This window comes from Capra hircus, chromosome 9 (assembly GCF_001704415.2).
Source record: "Capra hircus breed San Clemente chromosome 9, ASM170441v1, whole genome shotgun sequence".
NCBI lineage: Eukaryota > Metazoa > Chordata > Mammalia > Artiodactyla > Bovidae > Capra > Capra hircus.
Genome location: NC_030816.1, coordinates 37,576,890 through 37,596,597, shown reverse-complemented (window position 1 = coordinate 37,596,597; position 19,708 = coordinate 37,576,890). Strand labels below are relative to the sequence as shown.

The window sequence follows — 19,708 nt, the reverse complement described above, 5'->3', positions numbered from 1 at the left end:
TCTATTGGGATTACAATTTAGGGCAATGCATAATGATATTAACGTAGTTACTCTCTTCACAGAAGTTTCTCTTTCATTTTCAACCCAAATGATTAGCTAGCACATAGGACCATACTAAAATAGGCTAAATGAACTTCACAGGTGTGTCAAGAGGAAAATTTAGATAACATTTACTTAAAAAAATTATACATTATGTTTATTTTCTAGCAGTGAAGGATATATTTTTTAAAGACTTTCAAAAACTACTATGTAGTCATCTGTCACAAATAAAAATGACTGCTGATGATTACATGTGAAAGAAAACAATAAAACAATGTGACTATAATCTAGTCCGTGTTGAAGAGAATTCCAAAGTACCTACATTTGAACATTCTTCACACATGACCGTGCTAGTTAATTCACCAATAAAGATACGATCTATGAAGTTCATTTTCACACCTTCTCTTCCATATGCTGTAAAAATAATACTTTTAATGCAAAAAACATATCAACCATCAACCTAACAATGTAACAGGCTTTTTTTCTGCTGAATCAAAAGAAATCTGAATAATCTGGGACCATATTTAATAATATATTTTACTATATGATGTTATCATTTTCTTTACAATTCTATAGAGAAAATGTGACTATCAACTACTGCAGTCTCAAATAAATAACAAACTGATTGTTCTTAAACTTTAAGAAGTAAAATAAGTAGAGTAATCACCACTGTTTATACCACAGTCAACTGCTCCCACTAAACCCTTTAAAAAGCCTCTGTGTCTAACCTAGAGGTAGACAGAGGGATGAGAAAAGAGATTATGATTTAGGGCTACAAATGCCAGGACCCTGACTGTGGAAACAACAGAGTAGTAAAAGACAAGTAAACCCTGCAAAGCATAAAGAACTAACATGGAAATTAATAACTTAGCTATATATTTAACTCCTGTTACATAAAAATGCTAAAATCATTCTATTTCTATTTATATATTATATGTTACATATTTATATATTTATAAATAAGAGAAAATGATGCCTATGCTTTGATTCAAAATAATATGGAATTGGGGGAGAACAGATGAAACATGAATCAAGTGTAATTTAAGCATGATTATGGGCACACAGGCACATGGGCTTCACACTATTCTAATGGAAGTTTGAAATTTCTCACAGTAAACCACGGGGGAAAATATATTAAAAAAAAATTTTTTTAAACCTATTCACTCCTCTTTCAAATTTCTCTTTCATCCTTTTTGGCTCTCTATCCTCAAATTTCATGCAAACAATTTAAATCATTTTAAAACATTACTTGAAGCATTGAATGACAGAGCAGATTTTTATCTGGACATATCAAGAAATACCTATTAATTATGATGGTAACTATTTAGAAGTTATGTTTGACTAAGATGTTTCATTAAGGAAAATTGTACAAGGGATTGAAAATAAGTCAGATTACAAAACTGAAAAGGAGTGAAAGAAAAAACGAACAGTTATTCTAAACATGCACTAGATGGCACTATCTCAAAACAAAAGAACAGAGCATACCCGAGACCCTATTATTTTTTAAAATCTTGAATCTTCAACTGCACATAAAGTTTTGTTATATACAAGCTTAATGTATTTATATTTGTTCATATAGACATGCTTTATATATAATGCTATAAAAACAGAATTAGAAAAGAGAATAAATAAAGTAAGAAATAATATTTTAAAACATTTTCTAAAAATGAATTACTACTTCAAGGAAGAATATATTTATAGGACACAATAAATTGTTAATAAATGGGATATAAACCTACATTTAAATACTGATCATTATAAATGATCAGCTTTGATCAGTTAGTTAATCATTGTTTCTGCCTCATATTTTGGCTGATGAAGAGTCAACACTAGGAGTAGACATGTATGCTTGACTTAACAGTATCCTCTTAAATAATGATTTCCTTGAAGGAATCTCTGGAACACTGAAGCATTTTGCCTAGCTAAGACTAGCCAATATCCATAAATCCACTACAGAAAAATGACACAGTATGATAAAAGTGAACTTCCAAGGGAGGTTGCTACTTTCAACAACCTTTCAAATCTCCCATAGGATACTTCTCTTAAGTGCATCAGTCAAATTGTATATTTGATACTAGTTTTTTTTTTAATTCACATAGATTCTAACATTTTCTTTCTATGACCCATTAGACTATCTTGCCACCACAGGAATAAGTAAATTCTCATTACTTCAGAGAATTAGTTCACATAATGTTCAGTTCCTTTCCCACTTCCCCGCTAAAGAGAAACTTACAATATTTTCTTCTAGAAAAAACTCTTAACAGTGAAACTGTCAACATACCTTTGACTTTTTTTCTAGTTTCATCATCAGCAGTTTTAGTAGTTGGGTTGTTGAACGCTTTTAGAATGCCAGCTTGTATTCGCTATAAAACAAAGCAATAAGAATTTCTTAAGAATCTATACTAGAATGTATCCTTTCAAAGCATTATTCTGTGTTCCTGTGACTAGAATCTGGTTTCACTGACAACTGATTCAAGCTTCATCCTCTTAACAAGAGGATTTTCAAACAGCAACATACACTGGATCTCAGTTCCCTAGTCTGTAAATTAAAATGACTGAATTTTTAGAAAGTTAAATGTATCCTTTACTCCAGTTCTAAAACTCCATGCATGAATAATTGTGTGTTGCCAGATTCTCCCCCAAATCAGTGAAGGTTCCTATATACAGGTTCTCTCTTGTGTTTAAAGTATTTTTCACAGTCAACAAAATGCAAGCAGTCTAGCCCCATTTGTTTTTTTACAGGTTTAGAATAAGTTCTCCTTTTTCCTTCTATCCCCCATCTCTCCCCATCTCTTGATTCCTCCCTTACTCTCCCCAACACTATCCCTAAGATGATTTACTCCTTAATCAGGACAAAAAGTAACAAGTAGACCATATGAAATTTCTTATCTACAAAGAAAGTCGTAATACATAAGAAGCTATTAAACTTGTCACTATGACCTCCATATAGATTATTTTACATATATATATACACACATATGCATAAACATATATATATATATACATGACTAAAGTCCAGAATATTGTCCACAACAAGAAGACAACTCCAGAACTTGATTTTTATTTTATTTGAATTTAGTTGTCAATGAAAATCATGTGTTCAAGTCATCAGCAGCACTTAGTAAATGATAAGGCTTATGGTTCTACACCTCTTCTGGTTTAGAAAAGATCTAACCTCAAGAAAAACTCTCAGAATAAAACTAAATATATTCCAAAAATAAAGATTTATTTAAGCCAATAAATTATCATCTTTTACACTAATTGCAGCCCTCTTAGTGGATAAATTTAATCTTCTCTAATTCACATTTTAACAGTGGGGTGAGGAGAAAGGTAGTAAGCAAAGTCAGGTTTTCATATATGTGAAACCACTGTTTGACTTAGATTTCTTGATATGAAAATGATACATAAATCTTTTGCTAAAAAATTATGTCAAAGAGAAATTAAACAGAATTGCAATCTTCTCAGAGAGTAAGAAAACTTTATATGTCAGAATCCAAGATACTTTTCACTCTTCAGAACAGCTTTATATATGTAGATCGATTGAAAAGAATTAAAAACGAATTAAGCAGCTAACATACATTTAGAAAAGGACATCAAACTGAACACAAGTATAAGGAAAGAGTTAAGAGGAAAAAAGTAGAAATTGAAGAGAATAAATAAATGAATCAAAAGCTGATTTTCTGGGCACCAGGGATAAATAAACCCACCAACTAATCTAAATCAAGACAAGCGTGAAAAAAAACATAAGCATGAAAAGCATAACATCACATATAACAAAGATGGAGAATCACCACCTAAATGAAAGATATTGCAAATAATCATGAGAGACCACTTTGCTCAACTCTTAGGTAATTATATTTGAAAATTCAGGAAAAAAAATAGATAATTTTCCAAAACATTAGAAAATTTTCCAGCTTTCAAGGAAGAAAAAAAAAATCATTAAAGTCACTGAATTACATATACCCTACACAAACCTCCAATAATTTCACAGAAGACTCCAGTAAAGCTATGTCCCAGGGCACAGAAAAAGGGAAGCTATCAAATTATCTTCATGAAGCATAATATTGGTACCAAAAGCTGACAAGAGTGTACACACAGATATACTATCACCTAAAAAAATTCTAAATAAAATATCAGCAACAGAATATAGCTAGCTGCACAATTAAAAAAAAAACCACACAAAGATTATAGTATGACCAAGAAGCTTTTATTCTAGTAATACAGAGATATTAGGGAAATCTAATAACATTAATTAATATAAGCCATCATATACACTGAGTAAAAATAAGATCAAATCCCTCAATACCCCCAATTCACTACTACTATTTAACACTGTATTAAAGTTTTCCTGATGTATTTGACAAAAAATAAATCTCAGAGATATAAGAGTATAAAAGAGAGAAAATTATTTGCAGATGAAAAGCCAGAGGAACTAAATGAAATAAAAAGCTACTATAATAATGAGAATTTAACAGGGAATATATAAATATAATGAAGTCAATCGCCTTCACACAAACAGAACTGTCAGAAGATATAGCAAAAAATAAACTATAATAGCAACTGAAAATATAAAATAGCTAGGAATATACTAAACAAATGTGTAATATCTAAATGAGGAACACTTGAAAGATACAAAAGAAAATTTGATCAAATGGAAAGACACAGCATGTTCTTGGATAAGTCCTATCATTATGAACATTTCAATTCACCTTCCACCCAATTTATTTATTTAACATAATTCCAGTGAAAATGGCAATAGTATATAGATTTTAGTTTTTTCTTCTTTTAATGTGAGAGATTGAAGGGAGAGATAGGTTCTACCCAGATATGGAAAAAATAAATAAGAATAGCAATGAAAACTTGGGGGCAGAGAGGAAAGTGTAGTAAGAGATGACTGACCAAATGCATTAAAATCTTCATAACTGAAAGGTTAAATCTAGTACTTAAACATATAAGCAAACACAACCAAGGGCAAGTTTAGAAAAAACCCAAATAATATGAGAAGTTAGTATAATTAGAGTGCTACCAATTTAGTGGGGAAAGCATACTATATAGTTTGGGTAACTATAGGACAGCCAAATGGGAAAAATGAAAATATCATGGAACAGGGTAAATTTCAATAGATTAAGATTTAGATAAAAGTCAATCATAAAAGTATCAGAAGAAAACATGGGGAAATTCTTTTATAACCTTGAAGTAAATTAAAAATGCCTTTTCAACTAAGACTCAATATCCAGAGGCCATTAAAAAAAAAAAACTTAAGATTTTTAAATTCAAAAACAAAAAAATGTTTAACATTACATTAAAAAAAAAGCTATTGCAACATTATAGGCAAAATCATATCACAAATGATAAACTTGGTAACATATTTCCTCTCTAGTACACAAAAAGCTTTTAGAAATCATCAAAGGATCAAAACCCAGTAGAAAAATGGGAAAAAAAATAAGAACAAATGAAAAGATATTGGGCTTTATTCATAAAGAGAAAAACGTACACTAAAATTACCCTGAGATACCTTTTCTGCCTATCAGATTGGCAAAAATGTTAAAGTTTGGTACAAAAGTCTTTTGGTGAGGCTATGGAAAAACACTTATGTTGCTGACACAGTGAAAACTGTACGCGTATGGAGGACAATTTGGTAACAGTTATCAAAATTACACATGCATGTGTCATGTGACCCAGAAAGCTCACTTCTATATACTTAGAGACATGTGAAATAACACACATATATTATTCATCAGAGCATTGTTCATAAAGGCAAAAACACTGGAAACAACATATAAGGGACAATCAATAAGGAAATGGTTAGAATTGGTTATAAAGGAACAGGTTTTTATTTAAAAAAGGAAACTTTTTATCTTCTGATATGGAAAGTTGCTACAATATGTCACCTCAAAAAGACAGGGTCACGGATCAGTATATGCCACTTTTTGAAGAATCAAAAGGAAATATATACATGTATACACACACATCACCAAATGAGAACATAAACAAAGAAAGATAACAAAGTGGTTTACAGGCAACAGCAGGGACATCATGTAAGAGAGTCAGAGAGAATTCCCAGGAGGACAGTTAGGAAGAATTTCAGAATGATGCTTGCACTTCTAATGTGGGAGGCAACCAATCTAGACTGGGGCAGTGAGACTTACAAGATGGACATATTGTTGACACCAAGATCCCTTCTGCCATTCAACCATGTTTTTCTCTGAGAACAGAATGTACAGGGAATGAGCTGCTAATGTTACATCTCCCCTTCCTGCTCTGCTACCTTGATCAGAAGAGGACACAATTTACCACCCCAGAATTGTTCTGCTTGGGCCTATTCCCGAGAGTCATGATGTGGGCCATGATGAACTCAGAAGCAGAAAACACAGAGCAGTCTCCAACCTTTTGGGATGAGAACTAGTACCTGGTCTCTTTTAATCTCTGTTAATTGACCTTGACTTTGACAGGTGTGACTCAGAACACATTCATGACCTTGCCTACTGACTTTCCCAGAAAGAGGTCTTGTAAATTGGCAAGCCAAAGCCAGACTATGTTCCAGAGATTCTCTCATCTTTTGGGAACCATCCAATAAAGACAGTTAAGTTTGTGCTTGCTACTCAGTTTTCAAAAACTAAACAGTATATTGTTTAAGCATACAGAAGTAGCTCTCAAAACTATGGAATGATTTCTGTAAAGGTCAAAATAGTGGTTACCTGTGCTGAGGAAGAAGTATTCGAAAAAAAGAAACAGGTAGCTTTTATGGTACTAATAATCTATTTTTTAACTCTGGGGGTGGTGGTAGGGAGGAGTGCTAATAGTATTTATAGTATGCTTTAAACTATATTTGTACATGTTCTTTCATATGTATGATGTTTTATAACTAGTTTTTAATATTCCTCCCCAATAATTATGAAAGTAAGTTCTATTTATTAACTAGCCTATGATCAGCACATTGTATTTCCTAGAACTGCTCACTATTCTCTTTCAAGTGTATTTTGAAAGTTAATGTTAGATTCAAAAATTTAAATATATACAAAGTAGGATATAAAAGTAAACATACAACAATCCATACCATGTTATTCACTCCTAAAATATACTTACATGTGAAGGAAATTGAAATATGTGTCCCAGAAGCTATTAAATATTGAAATAATCTCCAATTCAGACTCAAACTTGAAAATTGATATCATTTTGATACTGTCTGAGGTAAACTTGACTTTTTTACCTTGAAAAGAGAACACTGAACTAAAAGAAGCGAATTAGAATGGTGCAAGAGATATGCAAGAGAAATATTCAATGGACTTAAATGAAAGATGCCATAAATACCCATGTTTACCTATAAATATCATCTATAGATATAACTGTAAAAAGTCTCTCAAGCAACTAAAGACCTCTAATTCAACTTACAAGTCTATAAATTTATTCTACAATTTGAACATTTTACTAATTCAGACATGACTTTTAATGAGCCTTTACCATACACTGATATGTAAGCTGTAATATCACTCTTTTTTAAAAGAGTAAAAACAATGAAGCTGTTTAAATTCTTAACTTCTAAACTATTAGACATTTGCTTTTTTTTTATTGTATCCTAGCCACAAATTTACATTCTCTGCTCTAAACTGTTAAAATTAGTTAAAAGGTAGTTCATCAAGTTGAATAAAATAAATGGGTTTAGGTCCATCTACAACTTTCATTGTTAAGAGCTGTGCTTTGAACCCTTTAGATTTTTAAAAAAGACTGGTCAGAGAGCTACTAACAACTGCAGCACATTAATCAATTTGCAGTATCAAGGTTCAACCAGTTCAAACCTCCTTGTTAAACTCTTTTTAAAAATAAGAATGCAAAACACATAATTTAAGTTAGCAGAGCTATTCTACCTTTAAAAGCATGTTACCTAATAATGGATTAAAGTGATAAATCTTTGATAATAAAAATGTAATAATACCATTAATTTAGTGATAGCTCAAACTAAAAGGAAAAAAAGTCAAGAAGCATATATTTCTAAGCTGAAAAGACTGCCTATAAAAGAAGCCCTTATTGTGAATTTGACTTTATTTCACATATAAAAAATTTACAATTTTTCCACAAATGATCCCTTTTATCTCTCTGCTCAGCAAGAGGGAGTTATATTCCTCAACTTCATAGTCATAAGAAAAAGACCTTAGTGAAACAAGACGAAAGGAGGTCAGCCGTTTTTTAACCATCACTGGAAGAGTCTGGTGGCAGACATACCGCTGTAGCCTTCCTTCAATCAAAGAACACATGCGCTGACACACTACAACAGCAGCCCGATTAACAGCTGTGGAGTTCCCAGGCCAGACAATGCAGCTCCTGCCCGGGTGCTCACTGTACAGCCAGCACGACCGTCCTTGCTTACGAGACAGAACAGATCCAAGACTTGACATTTTAATTCTGCCACTCCATCTAAAAGCCTCACATAGAGGAAGAAAGATAAGAGCTTTCAAAAACTAATGTTTCCTGCTGTACTGCCTGAGTTTTCAAGATACTGTGAATCCCGACGCATCATTACGACAAAAGAATAATTACAACAAAGAATGCCATCAATGAAAGTAAAATAGAAAAAAAATTACAATGATAGATTTTATTGTTTTATTTGTAATAGCAACAGAGAAAAACATGTAAAAAGGTGACTTTTAATTCCATTACAATGATACATGACCATTATGTAGTAAACATATTCCTGTAAATCTCAGGGGAAAAGAAAAAAAATCATTCTAGAAACTGATGGCTTCAATTAATCCTAAAGTAATTACTGTGTCATCTGTAGGCTCAGAAGGTCAAAATGCATTTACTATTCCTAACACAGAGCATCTCTTTCTACTTTGCTACCTTGTATCAATCCCTTCCATAAGAATATCAATTCTTATTGTATCAATCCCTTCAATAAGAATATCAATTAGTAAATCAGATTCAATACTTTTTCAAATAGTGAAATAATTATGGTTACATTTTAAATAGCAACCTTAAAATGTATATTTATACTGGTCACTGATGATCAAGCATTAACATTAAACCTTTTTTTTTTTGGCCACACTGTGCAGCATGTGGGATCTCAGTCCCCCAACTGGGGCTCAAACTCGTATCCCTTGCAATGGAACCACAGGGGAAGTTCCTAAAATTAACGTTTAATCAGCAGTATTGTATAGAATTAGATCATTTGTTTGGTAGTCTGAAACACTTAAGTTTGTATCTCCAAACTCATGGTATCAGTTTCCAGATCTAAGAAAATGTAATGAATTATTAGCTCAGGGGGATGTGCTAATGTTACCAAAACTTACTCTTAACTGATTTCTTCAAAACAAATTACAGATAAAACATAATGCAGAACTACCCTTCAATTTAACAGTTTACTCAGATTATAACATATTCAAAATAAGTACAAATGCCCCCCAAAACTAGCTAGTTTATTCATTTAAGAAACTGTTTTCTTCCCAATTCAATACGTAAATGAAATTGTCCATTTAAAGAGTAAACACAGACAACATATTGAACAAACATTAATTGAGCACCTACTAAGTGCAAGGCACATAGAATACCATTCCTTGAGGAGATGACAATCTGTTCAGAGACGACAGACCTGATTTTCAACAGTAGGTGAGTAAAAAGTAAAGTTGCTCAGTCGTGTCTGACTCATCGCAACCCCATGGACTGTAGCCTACCAAGCTCCTCTGTTCATGGGATTTTCCAGGCAAGAGTACTGGAGTGGGTTGCCATTTCCTTCTCCAGGGGATTTTCCCAACCCAGGGATCAAACCCAGGTCTCCAGCATTGCAGACAGATGCTTTACCATCTGAACCACCAGGGAAGCCCCATTAAAATGAAGTGGAAATTCAACTCATTTAATATGATACCCTATAAACAGCCAATTAAGGATAGAACTGTAATATACACTGTTTGGTAACTAACTCATTCTTTAAGATAACTTATGAGAAATTATTAGAACCGTGACTGTCTCTTCACTGAAAACTGGCCATACAGAATAAAGAAACACTACAATGTCATGTACAATTCCAACAAAGCAGAATTAAAAAAGAAAAGATACCACCCTTCATAGTAACAAAAGAAACACCTACCACAAGCACATCAGCATTTCACTTGCACCTGGTTGTTCTACTGCGTATTAACATATAGATGAAGAAATACATTCACCTTGAACAGGAAACAGGGTTTTCACCTGTTACAACAATTAGGATTGGCAGGGGCTGTCCAGAGTGCTATGTCGAGAATGATTCTGAGACTGAATCCTGACTCAGTGGAACGGTGATGAAATGATTAGCAGGGTCTGCTCCAAGTGAGAAAGGAGGAAATGGGGGATATGTACTGTATACTGGACATCTTTAATGTCTGGCATTTTCTCTGAAAAACTGTATCCTATTTGCATAGGACCCCACCAAAAAAGGTGTAAATAACTAATTTAATATTAGAGTCAACCAACAGCCACTAAATTAAGGGACAGGGTTATAGTAAATACTGTTTGGGAAATCTATCTAGATCTTCTTTACTCAACAGACCCTGACTCAGGAGGCTGGGACTCCAATCCTCTAGTCCCTGAGTGAATTCTAACCCAACATGGGACAATGAGGTTTCTCTCTTTTGGGAATTTAAAATTAGGATTCACAAGCAGCCAGTTCATCTTTATACATGTGGAACTGCAACATGCAAGCCATGGCAGTTAGGAGCTACCATTCAGACAGGGAAGCAAAGAAGCTACTCAGTCTGCAGAGACATGCATAAAGAAAATCTACAGAGCCAGAGAAACCAGGGGGAAAAGGAGAATACTTTCTGGATTGCTGAAAAACTTCCTGTTCTATATCCCCATTTATCTGGAATATTAGATTCCTTTTTCTTTATTTAAGCTAGTTTTAATTAATTTCTATTATTTATAGTCAAAATATACAAACTAATAAAGGATAATAGAGCTGTAAAATGATAAAAAAAATAATCTTGTGGTAGGCAGGGCAAAAAAGGGGAGGAGGATAAACAAAATAGTTTTTTAAAAAGTCAAATTACTTTCAACTGTACATTAAAATTTTGGTAAAATTCCTTCAATTTTGTACCTTCTTCTTAAAGAGTATACGTGATAAGCATTGAGAAATCTGACCTTTGTTTCTTCTGTCCTCACTGCATCCAGCAAATAATGAAGAAGCTCCTGACTGTCCTGTTGTTGAAAACTTTTAAATGCAGGGGCCCTATGATTGAAAAACAAAACAGGAAAGGAAAATAAATAAATAAAGTAATTATATCAATAATATATTACTATTATTTAAAATCACCTTGAAATAACATATATTCAATATTCATATATTCAAAGGTTCAATTTACTCTTTTCTATAAAGAGAAGCACAAAATATGGTTACTGTTTCCATGAGGATGAGATCTTCAGGACACTGAAAACAATATAGCTAACATTTATTAAGCAGTGACTACACATCAAGTACCGTAAATGTGTCAAGCTTCACAGTACAGTATTCTGAACTTTTATCTTGAGAATCTGGGGACACCCTTAAGGTACATGACACACCACAGAATATCACAAAACTAGGAATATATATATATATACACACACACATACACACACTTTTTTTTTCAAATTTCTAGGAAAGAATAAATGAATGCTTTAAAGCTAAGCTAGGTCCTTTATGACGTGTTTATTTCTAGGCACATAAGGGTTTTGTTTTTAACTATATTGGCAATATCTTGGGAAATTTACTTAAACTCTGCATGCCTGAAAACTCATCTTAAAAAATAAGAAAACTAAGCTAGATGATCTATAACAGCACTTTTAGATTTTATAATTCTATAATTTTACTTTATGGTATTACAAAATGGGCTTCTGAGTCAGGACAGACATCTATTTAAACCCTTACATGGAGCAAGGGAAGCTACTCAACTTCTGGCAGTCTCAGTTTTCTTATACATAAAATGGGGGAAAACAATCACGTCTTCAGAGCATTATGAGACATAATTTACATAAAGCACACAGCGGCAACTAAACGTTAGTTCCTTCTCTGCATGTGTGCTAAGTGGCTTTCAGTCAGGTCCAACTCTTCGCTGACCCTATGGACTATAGCCCACCAGGCTCCTCTTGTCCATGGGATTCTTCAGGCAAGAATACTGGTGTGGGTTGCCATTCCCTTCTCCAAGGGATCGTCCCAACCTGGGGATCAAACCTGCATCTCTTATGTCTTCTGCATTGGCAGGTGGGTTCCTTACCACTAGTGCCACCTGGAAAGTCCCTTTCTCTTGGTAGTCCAAGACATAACGGCAACGTCACAGTAAGTGTCAAACTACTCATATTAAGCTCTAGGAGATCTTCCCTACCCAGGGATTGAACCAGGTCTCTTGCATCACAGGCAGACTCTTAACTGTCAAAGCCACCAGGGAAGCCCAGATGAGCATATTAGTGCTTCGTAACTCATGATCATTCATATTAAGATGGTAGATGTACCCACTTCTGACAAAGCTGATTAAAAAGAACTTTGGGAGAAAGTGGTCCTCTTTCAGTCTCTTTCATGCTGTGAAGAAACAGGAACAAGGCTGAGGTCAATGGTCCAGGGCTTGAAAGTTCCACCACTAACGGGTCCTTTAAAAACAGGATCAATTCTTTGTCAGAAATAAACAATTTTAAAATAAAATGTGATTAAAAAAATCTAAGAGAGAGTTATACTGTTTAAATGATGACTAAACCATCTCAAGTGTATTAAAAAGCTTTATTTCCTCATATACAAGATAACTATATAAAAAATGAAATTAAATGCCTTACCTTGAAAAATATAGGTATTCTCATATCCTCTGCCCTTTACTTTATATAACTATTAGCTTGAGAGTGAAAAACCAATCTTTCATTGCTTTTAACTGTCCCTTCATGTGCTCTCCTAAAATTACTCATTGACTTGCTATGTGTACATATTCACAAATAATCATAAACATTTATGAGCAAAACCCCATACTCTTCTTTTTTCCAAATATTTTACTAATAAAATAAGGAATGGGAATTATGTCACAAAATACATAACCTTGTACTTATTTTATGCATACTCTTAATAATAATGAAGTACTGAGTGTTTTCTCCCTAATTTGGGGACAAAGACATTTATCACTTCTGTTCAACATATTACTGGTGGTTTGAGCCACAATAAGGTATGGAAAAGAAAGAAAAGGCATACAGATTACAAAGGCCCAAAGAAAACAGGTGGTGAAAGAGCAGTGATCTATACCGATAGTCCCACCACTCAGGTCAACTATTATGTCCTAGAAAACTAAGACCTAAGATTGAAAATTTCCCTCTTAGAATGACACAAACCTACAGTGATCAGCTATAATATCTGACTGCCATATACTAACTTCACAGCTTCAAGTGTGAAATACTTAAATCTAACATCAGATCACAGTTAGTCAGAAATCTTTTCAAACACCTATTATTATTTTGTAAAGCAGTCTTCACTAGCTCCCAAGGTGGCAACTGGGCTCCACCATAAAAATCTCAAGAGAATGAAAGGGCAGTGAGTTTACAGACTTGACTTTTCAACAAAAAATACAACCATAGTGTCTTTCAAAATTGCTTCTTTGGAAGAAAAATCTAAGGTTACTACATTGGGCTAATAAGTTTTAGAATTGCTCTTTTTTAAGAATTTCAACAGCCAGATTATGAGCTATACCTTCACTCTTTGTTCCTCTAAAACACACAGACAAATCAATTTCTGCTGCTACTGCTAAGTGACTTCAGTCGTGTCCGACTCTGCGACCCCATAGACGGCAGCCCACCAGTCTCCCCCCGTCCCTGGGATTCTCCAGGCAAGAACACTGGAGTGGGTTGCCATTTCCTTCTCCAATGCATGAAAGTGAAAAGTGAAAGGGAAGTTGCTCAGTCGTGTCCGACTCTTCGTGACCCCATGGACTGCAGCCTACCAGGCTCCTCTGTCCATGGGATTTTCCAGGCAAGAGTACTGGAGTGGGGTGCCATCACCTTCTCCGAATCAATTTCTAACTGGAATCCTAATTATTAGTGTAATACCCTCCAAGACCACCAGGAACACACTTGGAGCAGAACAAGATGGGTTCATTACTTGTTGCTTTGAGGGGGAACACACATAACAGGGAACCATGGAGTGTCTCAATCAGAGGTATTCAAAAGAACCAATGGAGGATTTGGGTTTCAGTTGGGTGGTTTAGGGAAGAAATTAAGGAAAATAATTTCAGAAAAGGTCTGCTCTCACTTGGATGCTGTAAGAAAGTGGGGGTATTTATATGATGAAATATCTCAATAAAAGGAGAAATGGCAACCCACTCCAGTGTTCTTGCCTGGAGAATCCCAGGAATGGGGGAGCCTGGTGGGCTGCTGTCTGTGGGGTCGCACAGAGTTGGACACGACTGAAGTGACTTAGCAGCAGCAGCAGCAGAATGAAGATAAAGCTGTTACAAGTGAAAAAAGAAGTCACAGTGACTCATTTTGGCCAAGAGAAGGTGACTGGGATCTTCTCAGTGGAAGAATAATCTTGGTTTAGACAAAAAGCGGACTTGTTTTGTCTCATTTTAACAGTCTTGGAGTAACCTTGCTTGAGGCTGGTGTTCTGTGAGGTTCATGTGAACAACATGGCCTAACTGTGGGTATCAGGATAGCTTCCAGGTGTCAGAGGCTGCCTTTTTCCCTTTCTCACTAGTTAAAAAACCCAATATCAACTAGGCTCCAAAAAACCTTTAGATGATCACTATTAAAATTAAATCTACCTTTAAAGGATAGAAAGTGCTGTATTTAAGGAAATGTTACCAATAACTATAAACTTTATAATAGAGATTTTATAATATAAAACAAGAATCTTAGACGTTTCATTCAACAAAAATCAAAACGCTTTAGTCCTTTCTAGTAAGTCTACTCAAGAGCTGCCTCAGTATTTTCTCTGTTGTTTGACTTATGAGATGTTTGAAGCAAAACATATCTTAAAGCTCTGATTTTAGAAGTTTTAAGTCTTATTATTTATTTTCACAAAATGTTTTTGAATTATTTTTTCAAATTCTCTGACTACCATCTCAATGGATAGCTCTGAGAAGATAGATTTTGGCAACATCACTAGCTTATCTAAAACGAGCTATTATCCAGATAATTATACTTCTCACCAGTTGAGAGTCAGAGGAAGGAACAATCTTGAGTTTTGTACCATGTTCTTTGATTTCATTCATCAATTCAGTAAGAATGTAAGACTGTGCCAAATTCTGAAAGAAAACAAAAGTATTATCTTCTGATTCAGTTATAATATGCCTCCAATTTCACAGAATAAATATTCTCTCCAAGTTTCAAATATCATCTGATATAGCAAAAATGTCTTTAGGTTTTAAGAAAATTTAACTAAATACATTTTACATTTAATAAATATCACTAACAGAGCCATGGCAAAATACAGAGGTCTTGCAGAATCACTGTGGAAAAAGAAGGCATATGTACTGTATGACAATGGCTAAAGTGAAAATGAAAGTCACTCAGTCATGTCTGACTCTTTGCGACCCCATGGCCTATACAGTCCATGGAATTCTCCAGGCCAGAATACTGGAGTGGGTAGCCTTTCCCTTCTCCAGGGGATCTTCCCAACCCAGGGATCGAACCCAGGTCTCCCACATGGCAGGTGGATTCTTTACCAGCTGAGCCACAAGGGAAGTCCAACTGCTAAAGATAGCCTAAAACAATCAAAAAGAAAACAGACAAACTTCTAGACGAACATTTAGCAGTCCAAGGTGTGCTATTTGATGTCCAAGGTGTGCCAAAAAACACAAATTAAAACAAACTTTTATATTTTACAAAGCTTTCCCATGGCTCTTACCTGCATGACCGCATTAAAGAAGCAAGTATTTCCTAAATTTGTAATTCCCTTTACAGATGTTACACTGCCACCTTTTCTTCCCTTATTTTTTTCACCTGTTTCACATTTTTCTTCACAAAGTTTTATGATTCTAGAAAACGCACCTAAGTTAGAGAAAAGACAATGGATATGAGACTTCAAATACATATCATTTGATACAATTTAAATATATTATTTAAAATTAAATAAGATTTTTCCTCTGAATCAGTGTTTCTGAGGGGCAAGAATACAAACGGAAATAAGTAGCTCTTGTTTTGTATCCTACTGCTAAAGCAATTCATTTTAATTCATCTTAATACATACACATCCATTCTTCAAACCTCCCTGTAGAATTCCAGATGAATTTAAAAATAAAGTAGTTTAAAATGAATTTTAAATAAGCAAGCAGAAAAGATCTTGGTTTCTAAATACCATTGTCCATTAAAACAAAGGAAGACTCTTTGAAGAAAAGGCTGATTCTAAACCTGGGGCAGCAAGAGGCAAAATGAGCCTATACCATTTTTGTTATGCCAGAAAATAAGTGCTCCGAAGAAGAAAAAAAAGATGAGTATGTCAAAATACACAGGATCATTTTGAACAGGTTTCCAGTGGTCCAATTTAGAACAATTTGAATATCAAAATAAAGAAGAGTGCTGATAAGAATATTACTCACTGAACAAAATGAGAATGAGTCTGAATTGATAAGACTTTTTAAATGAGTATAAAAGAAAAAAAGTCTCCTTACAAAAGAATGCCAATTAATAAACAGAAGAAATGTGATGGAATTTTAAAAACACCATACAGTAGTAATTTGGGGATGGTATAGTTCTTGTTTTCTATAAATTAGAAACTGTCAAAATAAAATCCATGGATGCTCAAGTCTCTTAGATAAAATGGCACAGTATCTGCATGTAACATACACACATCAACCCATATACTTTAACTCATCTCCAGATCACTTATAATACCTAATACAATAAAAATGCTATGTAAATAAATAGTTGCCAGTGAACAGCAAATTCAGGTTTTGCTTTTAGCAAGTATCTGGAGTTTGGGGGGGAATATTTCTGATCTGTGGTTGGCTGAATCCAAGGATGTAGAACCTGGGGCTTGGGGGTGGGGAACCCCACAGATAATATAAAAAGTAAAATACCTAATACTTAAGGGTATGGTAAAGTGCATGTTTTGGGCTTACTAACTTGCATAATTAACACTGATTTGCAAATTATATCAATTCATCGTGTTTAATAATTATGAAAATGAAGAAAAATTTCTAACATTTTGAACTGACATTATTATCTATTTAACAGATTTCTAAATCATTATAATTTGAAGTTTGACAGGAAACTGCCAAGTTCTCAAATCTGATTTTAAAGGGATGTTCTTTTATATTCCTTTCAACTCTCAGATTTTACAGTATTTCCAATTATCTTTTTATTTACCTAATACTGACATTAGAGAGGGAAACGGCAACCAACCCCTTCCAGTATTTTTGCCTGGAGAATCCCACAGAGGAGCCTGGTAGGCTGCGGTCCATGGGGTTTCAAAGAGTTGGATACAGCTGAAGTGACTTAGCATGCATGCACGCAATACTGACATGCTATACTGCATTGCTAATTAACTTGGCTGTCTGCTTCTCCAACCAGATTCATGGAGATAAGAGAATGTCTCATGACTGCTCTATCCTCCACAGAGGTGTGATGTTGAAGAGAATATATACATTTTAAAAGCTCAATATAAATGAAAACCGACAACATTAAACAGCAAATACAGTCAAATTTAGCTTTATATGCTTCCAATGACTTTTTTTTTTCCCAATGACTTCTTAAGATGAAATAAATGAAGACATCTCCTCCCCGGCCTTCTGTACAAAAGCATTATGGGAGATGTAAAGGAGCTGAGGAGGCCCTTTTCTCAGAGACAGGAGTGGGAAACAAACACCATCAAAAGAAACCTCAGTCTCAGGTACTGGCAGACTGACATCAGGCACACCTTGCTGGTCACATTAGGCTTGACTTGGAACCTGTGACTTTTGCCAAAGAAAAGGCTTCTAGCTATAGGGCTCCAGTATCAATCAAGTGGGATGATTAACTTATTTTCTTATATGGTTTGTATAAGGATTAAATGAGCTAAACTTGCTTTACAAAGTATCTAGCATGCTAAGCACTATGTAAGTGTGTGAAAAACAGCCCAGAGAGCCCCCCGAAATTGTTGTTCATGCCAACATCCACATCTTCATGAGCTGTTTGTCACATCCATTGTTTGTCTGTTCTCACTTTCTTCTCTTTAATCATTTCCTGTATTTTCCAGGGATTTCCCCCTCAAGTTTATCTCATTTCTAACTGGATTTCCTAAATTGCTAATGTGAGTTTTGCCTTTTACATTGACTTCATGGTTTTTGTGATCCTGCTTTTTTTCCTAATGTGAAAACATCTTAGTGAGAAAAATAGATCTGTGGGTTCTCAGATGTTTCTTTCACTAATCAAATCTATTACAAAGAAAAGATTTTTCCTTCAACTCAACTTTTACCCTGTGACACAACATTTTATCATAAACTCTATTACCTGCTTTTTCCCCCTTTACTCCTGTTTTCCCCTTTATTTCTATGTTAAACACTATTGGTTGTTACTGGATATTTGTTATCCAGATAACGAAGAATTGTTTTTAAATCCCAACCCTAGAGTTCTGAATTAACACAGAAAAGAACTAGTAAAATAGATCTCTTCTCCTGTCCTCCAGATATTAAAATAAATGATAAGAATTGTATCCCATAGTAGAGCCTGGGGACAAAGCTTGGTACAATCAACGGAGAGGGTCGCTGAAGTACAGAGGCCAGGCGTAGAGAAAAGGAAAAGCAGGAAAAGGCCAGACAGTATTCAAACTTGCAAGGAAATGTAAAGCAAATGAAAAAAGCCAGCCAGTGCTTAAGAAGCACTACACAAACAAGAGGAAGCCCCACGCCGATCCTGGCTGGCAAACAGGAGCAGTACACCTCTTAATTATATCTGATATTCCGACTGAAGTCCAGAATTGGCAGATTTCAGGCTCTCATTGTAGCTGTTGCCACTGGATGGCTTCACAGTGCTTTTTAAGAGATTTAGGACAAAAGAATAATTAAATCCAAGCAGTGTCCCGTCTTTTGGGGCAAGGTTGTTGCTGTGATTTTACAAAACTCATTCTCCAACTGGTTAAGTGATTTGCCCAGAATTAAAAATGATAATCTTTTGATTACAAATCCATTGTCATTTTGCCAGGTAATTTCTCTTCAGTGATTTATGCACAATGAGAAGAATTACAAAAAAATAGCAGGCAAGATTCGTACAGATTTGACTGTTCTCAACCCCTAACAAATATGACTTCTCACAAGTATTCCCTTTAGTTAACGTTCTTAATAAATGTTGCCATGTTTTAGCTTATTATGAAAACAGAGTGGCTGGGGGGACAAACTATATAGATATTATCTCCATATAAATATATACTATATATCTATAAATTATATTTATTATTCACTTGGGAAAATACTTCCAGAACTAAATTATATTTTAATCTTATAAGGCCAAATAGTATTTGTTAAACCATAAAGTGCAAATGATTTATGTATCTGTATATCATATTTACCCATCAGTTTTCAAAACATCTGGGATAGCATCTTAAAGTAAACAATGTTCATAAGACCATCTGGTCAAAACTGCAGGCAAAAAAAAGCATAAGCATATGGAAAACCAGATTTTACCCTTCCCTTCAGCAGTAAGGGATGACAAATGTCAAACCTAGATATATCCACGCTTCACTGTGCGATGCTTTTCAGCACCACCTGGCTCTCCATGCAGA

The 19,708-nt window shown here is 34.4% G+C and overlaps 1 protein-coding gene across 2 annotated transcripts in view; it reads right to left on the bottom strand.

Moving 5' to 3' along the window:
- USP45 (ubiquitin specific peptidase 45) overlaps positions 1-19,708 on the bottom strand; it is a 55,056-nt gene that overhangs the window by 16,256 nt on the left and 19,092 nt on the right. For both annotated transcript variants that reach the window (XM_018053131.1, XM_018053132.1), the window contains exons 6-11: positions 15,860-16,002; positions 15,162-15,257; positions 12,500-12,630; positions 11,149-11,236; positions 2,321-2,402; positions 362-453 (exon numbers count right to left, since the gene is read on the bottom strand). In XM_018053131.1, coding sequence (XP_017908620.1) covers positions 362-453; positions 2,321-2,402; positions 11,149-11,236; positions 12,500-12,630; positions 15,162-15,257; positions 15,860-16,002 — 632 coding nt within the window. The remainder of the gene's footprint in view (positions 1-361; positions 454-2,320; positions 2,403-11,148; positions 11,237-12,499; positions 12,631-15,161; positions 15,258-15,859; positions 16,003-19,708) is intronic.